This window comes from Salmo trutta, chromosome 30 (genome assembly GCF_901001165.1).
Source record: "Salmo trutta chromosome 30, fSalTru1.1, whole genome shotgun sequence".
Classification (NCBI taxonomy): domain Eukaryota; kingdom Metazoa; phylum Chordata; class Actinopteri; order Salmoniformes; family Salmonidae; genus Salmo; species Salmo trutta.
In genome coordinates this window covers 2,971,915-2,988,017 of record NC_042986.1, presented here as the reverse complement: position 1 = coordinate 2,988,017, position 16,103 = coordinate 2,971,915, and the positions used below count along the sequence as shown (strand labels likewise).

The 16,103-nt window shown below is 43.9% G+C and overlaps 1 protein-coding gene across 1 annotated transcript; it reads right to left on the bottom strand.

Annotated features, from left to right (window-relative positions):
- Window positions 1-113: 113 nt before the first annotated feature.
- Window positions 114-15,234, bottom strand: LOC115168954 (serine--tRNA ligase, cytoplasmic). Its single transcript, XM_029724515.1, has 11 exons — window positions 15,099-15,234; window positions 11,865-11,935; window positions 11,598-11,678; window positions 11,319-11,477; window positions 10,997-11,140; window positions 10,720-10,875; window positions 7,676-7,897; window positions 7,314-7,443; window positions 1,514-1,671; window positions 1,247-1,376; window positions 114-1,045 (listed from the first exon to the last, which is right to left on the bottom strand). The coding sequence occupies exons 1-11, from the start codon at window positions 15,232-15,234 to the stop codon at window positions 891-893; spliced, it is 1,542 nt and encodes a 513-aa protein (XP_029580375.1). The 3' UTR covers window positions 114-890.
- Window positions 15,235-16,103: the final 869 nt, after the last annotated feature.

The following is a 16,103-nucleotide window of genomic DNA, read 5'->3' as shown; positions in this document are numbered from 1 at the left end:
TCAGATATTCTTCAGTTCAGAGTCAGATGCCATCTGATAGCAATATCTGTATCAACCGCAAACTATTGCAGTCACTGACATCTCACATAATCGGGAAAATTACACTAGGAAAGTCATTTCTCAGATGATTTATTGTTACAGTGGTGCCACTTTATCAATGCCTCGTTTTACGCGAGTACATACAGACATCGTATTATCCTGACAAGCACTAGAAGCAAATGATCTCAAGCAACAATGTAGGAAAACTCCTATTGAGTTTGGGGAGAGCGGTGTGTCACAAAAAGACAAAACAAGACAGAGTCCAGATGTCTCATGACCCGAGCGCTTCTGACTTTACAGTGGACAGTTGTGTGATTTGTGGTGATATTCATTTAGACAATTAAAATGTAGTTAAGAACTTCAAAGCAACTGTATTACTAAAAGCATCCTACACAGACACGGCTGTGCCCGACTCAAGATGATTGATTGTTCACATCACTTTGAAAACATTTTGCAATAACAAGACTCAAAACAAAATTTCACAGAATTCTAGGAGTTCAGACTTGATATTGTTTGGATTTTACAGTTACGATAAATGCATGCAGCAGACCTAACATTACTATTGCCCCAAAGCTGTTAACAGCCCCTTACCCACTAACTAGCAACAACTTTGGCTTTTCCCTTTCATAATTAACCTTTCAGTATGTATTCTGTTCATACAGTAGAAAAGGGGTCGTGATAACAACTGTCTGTTTTAGGCTGAACCTTATCTCTGGGAGAGGAGAGTGACAGATTGGTCACTAGACCCAGAGCACAATGAGAGATGTATTGGTGATAGGATTGAGCAGTCCAGATGTGTTTCAGATGTGGTGAGAGAGAAGGGAGTGTAAGGATGGGGATGATGATGGGGTCTAGGAATCGTGGACAGACATGTTGTCCACTTGGTTCTGGAGCTGGTCTCCACTTCCCTGCTTCTTCTTCCCTCCATCCTGCTGTTTCTTCTGCTTCTTGGACATCTCCACATCAATAGGGGCAGGCTTTACAAACTTCAGCATCTCTGTCATACCTACGAAAATGCATAGAATATGAATGAAAGTGTACACACAAACTGCTTTCATAGCAATACTAGTCATCAAATGAAAATCTATATATTTTTAAGTACTCTGCGATCATGAAAGGTTGTTTCTTCTCACTACCTTCCATGCATATGGCACACGTATTGCACGCCCCTTCACAAAACCTGTAAAAAAAAAATACTGTGGCTCACCTGGAGGCATGAAGTTCCGGAGTACCTCTGGAATAACGATACCTTCTTCTGTCTGGTACGTCTCCAGGATAGCACACATTACACGTGTGGTGGCACACATGGTCGCGTTGAGCATATGCACATAGTCGGCCTAAAGAACACAGGAAGAGTCACGTGAACTGGTTCAAATACTCCACTCAAATGTAACTTTTTGATTATGGAAGCAAATCCAGAACTATCAATTTTACAATGGGAGGATTTTCTATGCGAAAGACTGGGTACTCTCACCTTGTCCATCATCTTTTTGGTCTGTCCGTAGCGGATACGCAGCCGACGAGCCTGGTAGTCTAAACAGTTGGAGCAGGAGACCAGCTCTCTAAAGGCTGCGGACCCTGGGAACCAGGCCTCCAAGTCCAGCTTCTTACTGGCTGCATGGTTCAGAGCACCTGGGTGGGAGCAGACAGACACCGAGGCTCAGACAGGCCAGCTAGAAAACATGGCTAGTAAGACACTCCAAAACTGCTCCCATGGGCAATGTCTTGTGTCAAATGTAAATCACACAGGATAAATGTGAAGGTTATTATTAAACATCAAGTTAACTCATACAAGTTATTGTCATGAGTGGGTAAAGATCAAACATTAATTACAGCGCGTTCGGAAAGAATTCATTTTTCCCACATTTTGTTAGTTTAGCCTTATTCTAAAATGGACTAAACAGTCTCTACTACTCTACACACAATAACCCATAATGACAAAGCAAAGAAACTTAAATAGCAAATATACATAACTATTCAGACCCTTTACTTAGTACTTTGTTGAGGTACCTTTGGCAGCGATTACAGCCTTGAGTCTTCTTGGATATGACGCTACAGGCTTGGCACACCTGTATTTGGGGAGTTTCTCCCATTCTTATCTGCAGATCCTCTCAAGTTCTGTCAGGTTGGATGGGGAGCATCACTGCACAGCTATTTTCAGGTCTCGTCAGAGATGTTCAATCAGGTTTAAGTCCAGGCTCTGGCTGGCCCACTCAAGGACATTCAGAGACTTGCCCCGAAGCTACTCCTGCGTTGGCTTGGCTGTGTGCTTAGGGTTGTCCTGTTGGAAGGTGATCCTATGCCCTGTTCTGAGGTCCTGGGCGTTCTGGAGCAGGTTTTGAATCAAGGATCTGTGAACTTTGCGCAGTTCATCTTTCCCTCGATCCTGACTAGACTCCTAATCCCTGCAGCTGAAAAACATCCCCACAGCATGAAGCTGCCAGCACCATGCTTCACCGTAGGGATGGTGCCAGGTTTCCTCCAGACGTGACACTTGGCATTCAGGCCAAAGAGTTCAATCTTGGTTTCATCAGACCAGAGAAACTTGTTTCTCATGGTGTGATAGTCCTTTAGGTGCCTTTTGGCAAAATTCAAGCGGGTTGTATGTGCTTTTTACTGAGGAGTGGCTTCCGTCTGGCCACTCTACCATAAAGGTCTGATTGGTGGAGTGCTGCAGAGATGGTTGTCCTTCTGGAAGGTTCTCCCATCTCCACAGAGGAACTCTGGAGATCTGTCAGAATGACCATCGGGTTCTTGGTCACCTCCCTGACCAAGAAACTGTTCTACATTTAAAAAAAATAATTTACATCCTGTTTCAGGAAGGTGATGTCACTGAGTACTGCCCCCATATACAGTGGCTTGCAAATGTATTCACCCCTCTTGGCATTTTTCTTATTTTGTTGCTTAACTATTCACCCCCCAAAGGCAATGCTTTGTAGAGCCACCTTTTGCAGCAATTACAGCTGCAAGTCTCTTGGGGTATGTCTCTATAAGCTTGGCACATCTAGCCACTGGGATTTTTGCCCATTCTTCAAGGCAAAACTGCTCCAGCTCCTTCAAGTTGGATGGGTTCCACTGGTGTACAGCAATCTTTAAGTCATACCACAGATTCTCAATTGGATTGAGGTCTGGGCTTTGACTAGGCCATTCCAAGATATTTAAATGTTTCCCCTTTAACCACTCAAGTGTTGCTTTAGCAATATGCTTAGGGTCATTGTCCTGCTGGAAGGTGAACCTCCATCCCAGTCTCAAATCTCTGGAAGACAAACAGGTTTCCCTCAAGAATTTCCCTGTATTTAGCGCCATCCATCATTCCTTCAATTCTGACCAGTTTCCCAGTCCCTGCCGATGAAAAACATCCCCACAGCATGATGCTGCCACCACCATGCTTCACTGTGGGGAAGGTATTCTCAGGGTGATGAGGTGTTGGGTTTGCACCAGATGTAGCATTTTCCTTGATGGCCAACAAGCTCAATTTGTCTCAACTGACCAGAGTACCTTCTTCCATATGTTTGGGGAGTTTCCCACATGCCTTTTGGCGAACACCAAGCGTGTTTGCTTATTTTTTTCTTTAAGCAATGGTTTTTTTCTGGCCACTCTTCCGTAATGCCCAGCTCTGTGGAGTGTACGGCTTAAAGTGGTCCTATGGACAGATACTCCAATCTCCACTGTGGAGCTTTACAGCTCCTTCAGGGTTATCTTTGGTCTCTTTGTTGCCTCTCTGATTAATGCCCTCCTTGCCTGGTCTGTGAGTTTTGGTGGGCGGCCCCCTCTTGGCAGGTTTGTTGTGGTGCCATATTCTTTCCATTTTTTTAATAATGGATTTAAATGGTGCTCCATGGGATGTTGAAAGTTGTGATAAAAAAAAAATTATAAGCTAACCTTGATCTGTACTTCTCCACAACTTTGTCCCTGACCTGTTTGGAGAGGTCTTTGGTCTTCATGGTGCCGCTTGCTTGGTGGTGTTGCAGACTCTGTGGCCTTTCAGAACAGAGGGATATGTGTGTGTGTGTGTGTGTGTGTGTATTTTGCTCAAAAAAATAAAGGGAACACTTAAACAACACATCCTAGATCTGAATGAAAGAAATAATCTTATTAAATACTTTTTTCTTTACATAGTTGAATGTGCTGACAACAAAAATCACACAAAAATAATCAATGGAAATCCAATTTATCAACCCACGGAGGTCTGGATATGGAGTCACACTCAAAATTAAAGTGGAAAACCACACTACAGACTGATCCAACTTTGATGTAATGTCATTAAAACAAGTCAAAATGAGGCTCAGTAGTATATGTGGCCTCCACATGCCTGTATGACCTCCCTACAACACCTGGGCATGCTCCTGATGAGGTGGGGGATGGTCTCCTGAGGGATCTCCTCCCAGACCTGGACTAAAGCCTCCGCCAACTCCTGGACAGTCTGTGGTGCAACGTGGTGGATGGAGCGAGACATGATGTCCCAGATGTGCTCAATTGGATTCAGGTCTGGGGAACGGGCGGGCCAGTCCATAGCATCAATGCCTTCCTCTTGCAGGAACTGCTGACACACTCCAGCCACATGAGGTCTAGCATTGTCTTGCATTAGGAGGAACCCAGGGCCAACCGCACCAGCATATGATCTCACAAGGGGTCTGAGGATCTCATCTCGGTACCTAATGGCAGTCAGGCTACCTCTGGCGAGCACATGGAGGGCTGTGCGGCCCCCCAAAGAAATGCCACCCCACACCATGACTGACCCACCGCCAAACCGGTCATACTGAAGGATGTTGCAGGCAGCAGAACGTTCTCCACGGCGTCTCCAGACTCTGTCACGTCTGTCACGTGCTCAGTGTGAACCTGCTTTCATCTGTGAAGAGCACAGGGCGCCAGTGGCGAATTTGCCAATCTTGGTGTACTCTGGCAAATGCCAAACGTCCTGCACGGTGTTGGGCTGTAAGCACAACCCCCACCTGTGGACGTCGGGCCCTCATACCACCCTCATGGAGTCTGTTTCTGACCGTTTGAGCAGACACATGCACATTTGTGGCCTGCTGGAGGTCATTTTGCAGGGCTCTGGCAGTGCTTCTCCTGCTCCTCCTTGCACAAAGGCGGTGGTAGCGGTCCTGCTGCTGGGTTGTTGCCCTCCTACGGCCTCCTCCATGTCTCCTGATGTACTGGCCTGTCTCCTGGTAGCGCCTCCATGCTCTGGACACTACGCTGACAGACACAGCAAACCTTCTTGCCACAGCTCGTATTGATGTGCCATCCTGGATGAGCTGCACTACCTGAGCCACTTGTGTGGGTTGTAGACTCCATCTCATGCTACCACTAGAGTGAAAGCACCGCCAGCATTCAAAAGTGACCAAAACATCAGCCAGGAAGCATAGGAACTGAGAAGTGGTCTGTGGTCCCCACCTGCAGAACCACTCCTTTATTGGGGGTGTCTTGCTAATTGCCTATAATTTCCACCTGTTGTCTATTCCATTTGCACAACAGCATGTGAAATTTATTGTCAATCAGTGTTGCACCCTAAGTGGACAGTTTGATTTCACAGAAGTGTGATTGACTTGGAGTTACATTGTGTTGTTTAAGTGTTCCCTTTATTTTTTTGAGCAGTGTATATAAAACACAAGGTGGTATCCCAGGAGGTCTACCCTGGGGGATGGTAATAGAGGAGAGGTACGTGAGGCGATGTTGGCTCCCTCTGCTGGGAATCCCGACACAGACAGCTAAGTGGAGGTAATTAGAGAAAAGTGCCAACCAGCCGTGGAGGCTAAATAAAAGGAGCACGACAGACACCAGTTAAGAGCGAGAAGGAAGACCGAGCAAATCCTAAGTTATTTATTTTCTGTCTTAAGCCAAGTTATTTTTCTGACTAAAGCCTCCCTGTTTCTGTCAATCTCTGCACGCTCAACCCAACACCCCACGGTTTACCACAATACACAGAGAGATAATGTGACAAATAGATTACACAGATGGACTTCAACAAAGTGACTTCTGAAGGTAATTGGTTGCACCAGATCATATTTAGGAGCCTCCTAGCAAAGGGGGTGAATACATATGCATGCACCATTTTTCAGTAAAAAAGTTTAACAATCTCTTTTCGTTTCACTTCACTAATTTGGACTATTTTGTGTATGTCCATTACATGAAATGCAAATAAAAATAAACTGAAATTACAGGTTGTAATGTAACAAAATATAAAAAACACCAAGGGGAATGAATACTTTTGCAAGGCACTGTATAGGACCTTCCACACCCACCTGGGATATGGATGCTTAATGAAGACCTAAGGGTCGAAACATTGTTAATAAATATCACCTGGGAGCATGAGCAGCACTGTTTTCCATCTGTCAGGGTGAATATCGTTCTTGGTCACCTCTCTGACCAAGGCCCTTCTCCCCCGATTGCTCAGTTTGGCCAGGCGGCCAGCTCTAGGAAGAGTCTTGGAGGTTCCAAACTTATTCCATTTAAGAATGATGGATGCCACTGTTCTTGGGAACCTTCAATGCTGCAGACATTTTGATACCCTTCCTCAGATCTGCACCTTGACACAATCCTGTCTCGGAGCTCTACGGACAATTCCTTCGACCTCATGGCTTGGTTTTTGCTCCGACATGCACTGCCAACTGAGGGACCTCATATAGACAGGTGTGTGTGTGTGTGCGCGCCTTTCCAAATCATGTCCACTCAACTGAATTTACCACAGGTGGACTCCAATCAACTTGAAGATACATCTCCAGGATGATCAATGGAAACAGGATGCACCTGAGCTCAATTTCAAGTCTCATAGCAAAGGGTCTGAATAAGGTATGTTTTTATAAATTAACATTTTCTAAAAACCTGTCTTCGCTTTGTCATTATGGGGTATTGTATGTAGATTGATGTGGGGGAAAAAAAATATTGAATCAATTTTATAACAATGTGGAAAAAGTCAAGGGGTCTGAATTCTTTCCGAAGGCACTGTATATTTCGGTGGAGACGGTAAGGTTTCAAATGACTGGCTTTGTAGCAGCTACAGAATCATTGTTGTAGTGTCTCACAGAAGCCCTGGGAACGGTCAAAATGTCACATTTCTAAACTTTAATAAATTATTTCTCAATAATCATTTTGGATACAGACTTCAAAAGATCTGCTAGGCATCCTTACCCCAAAGGACATCTATGGATTTAATTTCAGAAAGATTCAAAACATATCTTTTGGCCAATCTCGTATGGAATTGGCCAGTGATCATTACATCGCCGTTCCACAGAGGAACAGGTGTGTTGGGTAGAACTGTCTGCAGCACCTACCTGAGACTATGTTGACGATGCGGTAGGGGATCCCTAGTGTCTGGTAGAACTCCTCAGCAGTTCCAATCATCTCATCCATCATCTCCCAGGACTTGTCGTCATGAGGAGAGGCAAATACAAACTGCTCAATCTGAATGGAGAGTGTGTTGATTAGTATTTGGCAATCATTAGCTGAGGCCCTATTAAAAAAAAATGGTGTTCTCCTCTGAAAAATGTGCATCGCTTGTCATGATCTGTAAATGATCAATAACATGACTTCATCCTTCAATTAGGCCTATAAAATGCAATGTACTCCAAAGCTGTGGCCTTTTCTGCATTGACCATGACACACCCATGTCTACTTCGAGAAAATGTCCACTGACCTTCTCAAACTGGTGCACCCTGAAGATGCCTCGGGTGTCACGGCCGTGGGAGCCCACTTCCTGTCTGAAGCAGGTGGAGAGGCCAGCGTAGCGAATGGGCAGCTCCTCTGGCTTCAGCCATTCGTCTCTCAAGAAGGCTGCAATAGGCTGCTCCGAGGTAGCAATCAGATACTTCTCGTCAATGGCCGTGTCCTCAGACTTCTCACTGCTCTTCCCAATCACCTGAGAGACAACAAGCAGGGAGGGCACAGAGTGAATAATTAACTTTTTTTTAATATCAGCATATTTTACATTTGTCATTTGACACTCTTATCCAGAGCGACTTAGTTAGCTACCGTAATTTCCAGACTGTAAGCCGCAACTTTTTCCCCACGCTTTGAACCTCGTGGCTTAAACAATGACGTGGCTAATATATGGATTTTTCCCGCTTTCAATTTTTTTTGAAAGGAGATGACTTCAGTGGTTTCAGTGCACAGGAGGAAGATAGTGACCAATGACTTTCTTGGTAGGCTACTGTTTACTGCAAATTTGTGTTTTGTTACAAGCCGTGTTTCGTTAAAGCCTATTTATTTTTTGTTACAAGCCGTGTTTCGTTAAAGCCTATTTATTTTTTGTTACAAGCCGTGTTTCGTTAAAGCCTGTGTAAAGTTCATTTGTTTCAATGTACCGGTAGGCACCTGCGGCTTATAGACGTGCAGCATATTTATGTTCAAAATAATATATATTTTTTACATTCAGTGGGTGCGGCTTATATTCAGGCGCGCTCAATAGTCCGGAAATTACGGTATCTTAAGATTACTGTGCTAAGTGGGCCAGCCACACATCACAGTAAATAAAATCCTCCTAAATAAAAGGGGGTGGGGTGAGGCTGTGGGATATAAGTATATTTAAGATACTCTTTGAAGAGGTAGGGTTTCAGATGTTTTCAGAAGATGGTCAGAGACTGTCTTAGCTTCAGGGGGAATCTGGTTCCACCATTAAGGTGCCAGGACAGAGAAAAGCTTTGACTGGGCTGAGCGGGAGCTGCCCTCCCGTAGGGGTGAGAGCTGGAGTCCCCGGGTTGGAGTGTAGGGTTTGAGCATAGCCTGAAGGTAGGGAGGGGCAGTTCCTCTTGCAGCTCTGTAGGCAAGTACCATGGTCTTGAAGTGGATGTGAGCTTTGACTGGAAGCCAGCGGAGGAGTGGGGTAACATGGGAAAACTCAGAAGGGTTGAACCAGGTGGGCTGCAGCGTTCTGGATAAGTTGCAGGGGTTTCATGGTACAAGCGGGGAGCCCAGCCAACAGTGAGTTGTAGTAGTCCAGATGTGAGGCAGGGTCGTACTCTACGGATGTTTTAGAGCATGAACCTGCAGGAGCGAGTCACTGCTTTGACGTTTGCAGAGAATGACAGGGTGTTGTCCAGGGTCACGCCAAGGTTCTTTGCATTCTGGGGGGGGGACCGTGGAGTTGTCAACCGTGATGGAAAGGTCTTTGAGCGGGCAGGCCTTCCACGAAGATGAGCAGCTCCATCTTCTCGAAGTTGAGCTTGAGGTTTTTGGCCGACATTCAAGCTGAGATATCTGCCAGGCACATAGAGTTGCATGTTGCCACCTGGGTGCCAGAAGGAGGGAAGGAGAAAAGTAGTCGATTGTCATCCACATAGTAATGATAGGAGACCATGTGATGATATGATTGAGCCGAGTGACTGACTTGGTGTATAGAGGGCCTAGAACGGAGCCCTGGGGGACACCAGTCATGAGAGTGTGGTGCAGACACCGATTCTCTCCACGTCACCTGGTAAGAGAGGGCTGTCAGGTAGAATGCAATCCAAGAATGTGCAGAGCCTAAGACGCCCAGCCCTGAGAGGAGGATCTGATGGTTCATGGCATCGAAGGCAGCGGATAGATCTAGGACATGAGAACAGAGGAGAAAGTGAGTCAGCTTTGGCAGTGCGGAGAGCCTCCGTACCACAAATAGCAGTCTTGCTTGAGTGACCCGTCTTTAAACCTGACTGGTTAGGGTCAAGAAGATCATTCTGAGAAAGATAGTGACAGAGCTGGTCAGAGACCGCACGCTCAAGTGTTTTGGAAAGAAAATAAAAAAGTTCTATAGTTGACGTCAGAGGAGTTGAGTGTTGGTTTATTGAGGGGAGTGACTCGGGCCATTTTGAAGAGAGAGGGGACACAGTCAGTGGTCAGGGATGAATTGATAAGGGAAGTGAGGTGGTCTCAAGAGATCGTCTGGCGAAGAGAGGGGATGGGGTCGAGCGACCAGACCTCACTAGTCGCAGGATTTCATAAGGAGAGAGAGGGAAGAAAGAAGTCAAGGCATAGCGTAATTCTGTGTGAGTGGGCCCAATGGACTCAATAGGCTGGGGTGAATGAGGAGCGGATGTCATCAACCTTCTTTTCAAAGTGGTTGACAAAGTCGTCCGCAGAGAGGGAGGGGGTGGAGGATTATGGCGGGAGGAGAAAGTAGAAAAGAGTTTCCTAGGGTTAGAGGCAGAAGCTTGAAATTTAGAGTGATAGAAAGTGGCTTTAGCAGCACATAGAGAAGAAGAGAAGGTAGAGAACGAAAGGATAATCGGTCCTCCGGGAAGTTTAATATTCCTCCTTTTTGGGAAAGGGCGAGGTCAAAAGAGGCAAAGAGGGGAAATACAGTTGGAAAGAAGTGAATCTAAGGCAGACTTTGGGAGGTTGAAGTTGCCAAGTACGACGAGCGGTGAGCCATCGTCAGGAAATTAGCTCATTGAGGAACTCTCCAAGGGCACCTGGTGGGCAATAGTTGGCAACAATGTTAAGCTTGAGTGGACAAGTATGGAACTCAAATGAGGAGATGAGGTGAGAGAGAAAAGCGAAAGTCTCCACTTAAGAGAAATGAGTAGCCCTGCATCACACACTGCTGCGCCACCCACTGCTGCGATGACTAGATGCTCTCTAACAAAATGAACATCAAATCTACATCTTTGTGTAAACATTAAAGCTAAGAGCCACGAAAAAAAATGTGCACATCAGCCCTATCCTGCAATAGAAATGGAAGGAAGATTAATTTGAAATACATCATACCTTGTAAAGTTCATCATCAAACTGGCTGAGCTGGGCCACCTCCTGCATGACTTCTTTCCTCATGAAGAAGGGGGTGTAGAGCATTTGGTAGTTCTTGCTGTGGAGCATCCGCAGAGCATAGTTGATCAATGCCTGCTCCAGGAAAACTAGTGGCCCCTAAAAACAGAAAAAGGGAAGAGTCAGTAAGGATAACGATCATAGTTGAATGGAATTACACCTGGTTTGAATCGGCCTGTGAGTATTGGCTACATGTGACAGTGTGTGACTAAGAACTTGCCTTGAGGAAGTAGCCACGGCTCCCTGCCACTATAGCTCCTTTCTCTCCATCGTAGCCATCGATCATGACTACCAGGTCCACGTGGGAATACTTCTTCTGCACAGTACAGTCTCCCCAAGTGCGCTCCACTTTGTTATCAGCATCCTGCCAGGAAGATAGCGGAGGGAAATTAGAGAGTAGAAAAGTAAACAAAAAGAGGCAAAACAAAATGCACGAGACAGCGCACAAGACACCGGATTTAGTGTTTTCTTCCAGAAGCAATGTTTACTTCCATCCACCTCCTTATTGCTGGTGATGGGAATTACAATTCCTTGACACTCACCTCATCATTACTTATGGGCACAGATGGATGCAAGAGGTTTCCGATCTCTCGCAGGTATTGAAAGCGCTCCTCCTCCAGCTTTACCCTCTCACTGTCAGATTTCTGCACTGCCTCATCCACAAGCAGACGGACCTTCTTGATCTGGGTGACTGTGAGGGGCTAGAGGGAGGAAAGAGAAATGAAAAATAGTCATGGCATGGGACCCACAAGTCCAATAGAATCTTCCATAAAGACGTCAATCAGCATATAGATGAAGTGCTAGCTAGCGAGTTGACCTACCGCTAGTGTGTCTGCTGTTAGGGCCTCCAAGTTCTGGGCGTCGTCTGGGAGAGAATCATCCTCCCCAATTGGCTCTTTCTTCTGTATACAGAAATGCCCCAGAACAGGGTGAACGGTTAGAAAGAAACACTATCTGCACATAGAATAGAACCTGACATGCTTTCAGAATGGGGGGGGGGGGAGAGAACAGGTAGCCATGTAACATTAGGCTATGTAAAGACAGGGGTGGCTGGATTGTTCACCAGCATCACAGGATGTCCCCTATACCTTCATTTTCTCTCCAACGGTTTTGCTGCATAAATTCTTTGCCTTGTTGAGGTTGTCGGCAGTAAAACGACCTGGTGAGCATTGAAAAGACAAGGGTCAACATTACATGCATCAATAATGGTGTGTGTCATGGCAGGTAGCTAACATTATGACGTTAGTGACACTGACAGGAGACATTAAGGCCAGACACTATAGGCAAAAATTGGGAGTTTGCTTACATTTGTACATTTTCAGATTTTGGGATATTTTGTAACTATAACTTACATACTGTAATAAAATGTACAAATAAAATCGCCAATAATGTATATAAACACTTTATTTCTATCATTGTATCCCAACTCCGTCAACCACACGTACCATGAATGTCGTTCTTGATAGCATGTTTCATGTAGAACTTCAAACGAGAGATATCTATATATCATTCAAAAGCTTGTTTTCCGGGATATATCATTAGCTAGTCCATACATGGCTATATCCTTTCTAGGCGTAGTGGTTAAGGAGGAGTAAAATCCTGACATCCGATTGGTTAGTGGCGTTAAGGCCCTTTCCGACAACCTGATTGGTTAAAATGCCTCAGCACTTCCTTGTTTGAAAATATCTCCAGCGAAGAATCCACGTAAAGAGAGAAAAAAAAGATACTATAGGTATATTCTTAAAGATTGTATGTGAATAAAAATAGGCGATATGTTAGCCAATGCGAGAAAAGCTGTGAATGAAAAAAGTTGCCTGATCGTCCGATCGAGGCAGTGGCAATACATGTAGAGGAAAAGGAGGTAGCCGGCGACAGCGCGTCCAGGCGCAAATTAGTTGAGATGAAGATGACAACTAGCAGCGGTCAACCAGACAGCAGCGGCTTTAATTCCACGTCACAAATAAACCACTATGTACATGATTTGATCTGCCCTAAGTGTCTAAACACTGGACTGGAAATCACCATAGACCCCACCAACCAGGGATTCTGTCATTCTGTCCAGGCTGCAGGAGTGCTCCAGGGGAGATGTGGCATTTGATAAAAATGTGAGGATGGTTCATCTAGCCCACGAACTTGGACTTGGTTATGCCGCCCTTAAGAAAATAAGCAAAGTCCTAGGGATTCCTTCCTTGCGTCTCAGCTCATATCAGAGACATGACAGGAGAATGACAGGTAAATAAAAAGGGGAGTAGCCCATTGTCAGGTGACTTGCTTTGTATAAATATTTATTTCCTTGCTCCAGCAAAATGTATTCAAAGTGAATAAAACTGAGTGACAGGAAAACATAACTATACAGTGAGACTGTCACATAGGCCTACAGTGTCATAGGGCTGTAGCCTAATGTGATTAGTGAGAAATTAGCTTTACATAAAGTAAATATGCTAATATTTACATAGGGTAACATGCGGATATTTAGTCCTGCAGTTATGACTAATGTTGACATACATAATAAGTACTCCCCCCACTTTAGTTGCAGATTCAGAGAGGGCTACAGTAAAAAGTGCTGCAAAGATAATTAGAAGAGCATATGCAGATATAGACCCAGACATAGCAGAGTTGCTGAAGGAGGATGAGGATGCCATCATAGACATTATTGTATCCACAAGAGAGGATTCCCTTCCAACTGCAGGATAGGTGTGTGCATTTGTGCTGGTACCAGCGAGCCCTAGAAAATGATGAAGATTCACCCTGTCAAAAACCTTGAATGGCATAGATTTTTTTAAGAGGTTGCACAGAAAATGGTATCTGTATATCATAGGATGTCAAATGATAACCTCAAAAGAATGTAGCACGAAGGAACCCAGAATGCAAATGAATGTTTGAACTCTGTAATATGGTCACGATGCCCCAAAACTGTCTTCGTGTGCAAAAGCCGCATTGACAGAGCAGCCAGTATGGCAGTAGCCACGTTCAATGAAGGAGCCACTGCTACATCAAATGTGATGAACAAATTGTGGGTTGACAGCACTTTGGTGACACTGGAAGCAATCAGAGAGGAGTTGTGAGAGCTGATGCTGCTTCAATGGAGTGTGCCAAGCTTAGGCACAGGTCCCATGACACAGTCAAGAAAGTAAAGTGGCACCAGCAACAACTCAAAGAGGGCCTTACATACAGGGCAGGCATTGGTGAATAACACATTTCAACAGCCATACAAATTTGGCAAAGTGATATGAGAATTTGCACAAAACTGCATATTAGCCTATTTTTTAATAGGATATTTTCTCAAAATGACACCTTCAGTCTTCAAAAGACATACAGTCACATTATTCCACACAGGTTCTTAAGTCTTATAGTCAGACTTTTACAGAGGCGTTTAAAAGAAAAAATTACACACACACCTTGTGTCGTTTTGATTTTAGGTGTAATTTTGTGTAAATATTTGCAAAATATGCATCCATCAGTGTTTTAAAAAAAAAATAATTCCATGAAATTACAATATTTTTTATAAACTGATCTGTAAAAGTCTGACAATTCTCGTAATATGCAAATGAGCGCATATTTAAAGGAGGGTTTGCTTAATTTGCATATTTACATTTTAAAATAAAACTTAGAATACATAAATACAAGATATTATTGTATACTTTCAACTGGTAAAGTTTCAGTCTGATGAGAGTAAAGAAAAACAAATCCCTATTAGCCTGTGGTACCTGGCCTTAAAGCGACCACCATACCATAACAATGTAGTTGAGTAGTCTACATGTTGAAACAGTCAAATCTGCAGCAACGTAATTTTCCATCTTGTCCCAATAACATCTGTGGGAGATTTAGATGCCTATCGGTTTTAGACATACTGGGTGGGGATTGCGTCAGATTGGACAGTCAGTGTGAATAGGAGGACGTATCGTTTGAGTTTCTCGATAGTTCAACTACTAAACCGTACATTGTTAGCTAGCCATGTTAAACATGAATCAACTACATGTCAGATATGCCTAGTTAAAGACATGGGAAAGGAGATTGTTGGTTGTATCCCAGGTGGCTAGCTACGTAGCCATTTACTAACTCCCGGTGGCTAACTAGTTAGCTACCTAGCTAGCACAGGCTACCAACTAGTTAGGCTTTAGCTGAGAATTTTAATAGTGAACAAGTTAGATCTAAAAACGTGAACTGGCGTATCATGCTTGAATTTGTCAATTTCTGTTTGGGTGACTACAAGGTCGGCTTTTGAGTACCGCTTATTAATACACGAAGCTAGCAAGCAATTTGGACACCAACAGGCATCCGATTAAATCAATGCAAATAGCTAGCTAGAAGGCGGAACTTACATTTTCTCCATTCTGTGTCTGCGTGTACCAGTTTATCCACAAGTGACACGTCTTTGAACCTTTTCCTTTGCGTCTCTCTGATTACGTCAGGATCACCGCCTTTATCCGCTCTAAATTGGTCCAAATCGAGCACCATGTTGATACTAAGCTTCCTCAACTGCAATGATTTAACCGGACTAGTAGTATTCTGCAAGAAGCCCAAATGATGACGTCACATCGTATGGTAATGAAAAACCTTCAAAATAAAAGCCCGCATTACGAAACATTGCAATGTTGATAACTCATTCAAAAGCTATAGAATTTATATCAATGGGCAATTGTATTATACCAACAAGAAAAGGCAATAAATTATTGATGAAAACAAATAAAAAATAATAATGAAAAAATACTATTACATGACAGACACATTAGCTGAATCTTTTTTATACTACACAAATGACCAATATGAGTGGCTTCTCTGACACTGACAAATTGAGATCAGTCTGGTCTTGAATTCAAGTAAACATTAGCCCAGGCCAATGAGAGACACACAGATGGTACAAGCTGAATAATATCCAGTGCATTCAGAAAGTATTCAGACCCCTTTACTTTTTTAAGTTATAGCCTCATTCTAAAATTGATTTAAAAAAATGTTCCCTCATCAATCTACACACAATACCCCATAATGGCAAAGCAAAAACTGTATTTTAGAATGTTTTGCAAATTGATAAAAAATAACAAAAATAAAATGTCACATTTACTTAAGAATTTAGACCCTTTAACTCAGTACTTTGTTGAAGCACCTTTGGCAGTGATTACAGCCTATTTTCAGGTCTTTCCAGAGATGTTTGTGATAGGTTTAGTCAGGGCTCTGGCTGGGCCACTCAAGGGCATTCAGAGACTTGTCCCAATGCCACTCCTGCGTTGTCTTGGCTGTCTGCTTAGGGTTGTTGTCCTGTTAGTTTTAATACATTTGCAAACATTTCTAAAAACCTGTTTTTGCTTTTCATTATGGGGTATTGTGTG

Bases quoted from the DNA above. Each gene is read 5' to 3' on its own strand.
- LOC115168954 (XM_029724515.1), bottom strand. From the start codon at position 15,234: ATGGTGCTCGATTTGGACCAATTTAGAGCGGATAAAGGCGGTGATCCT. The intron at 11,679-11,864 runs GTATAGGGGACA...TTCTGTATACAG, and splicing joins CCGTTGGAGAGAAAATGAAG to AAGAAAGAGCCAATTGGGGA. The intron at 1,377-1,513 runs GTGAGAGTACCC...TGTGTTCTTTAG, and splicing joins CCAAAAAGATGATGGACAAG to GCCGACTATGTGCATATGCT.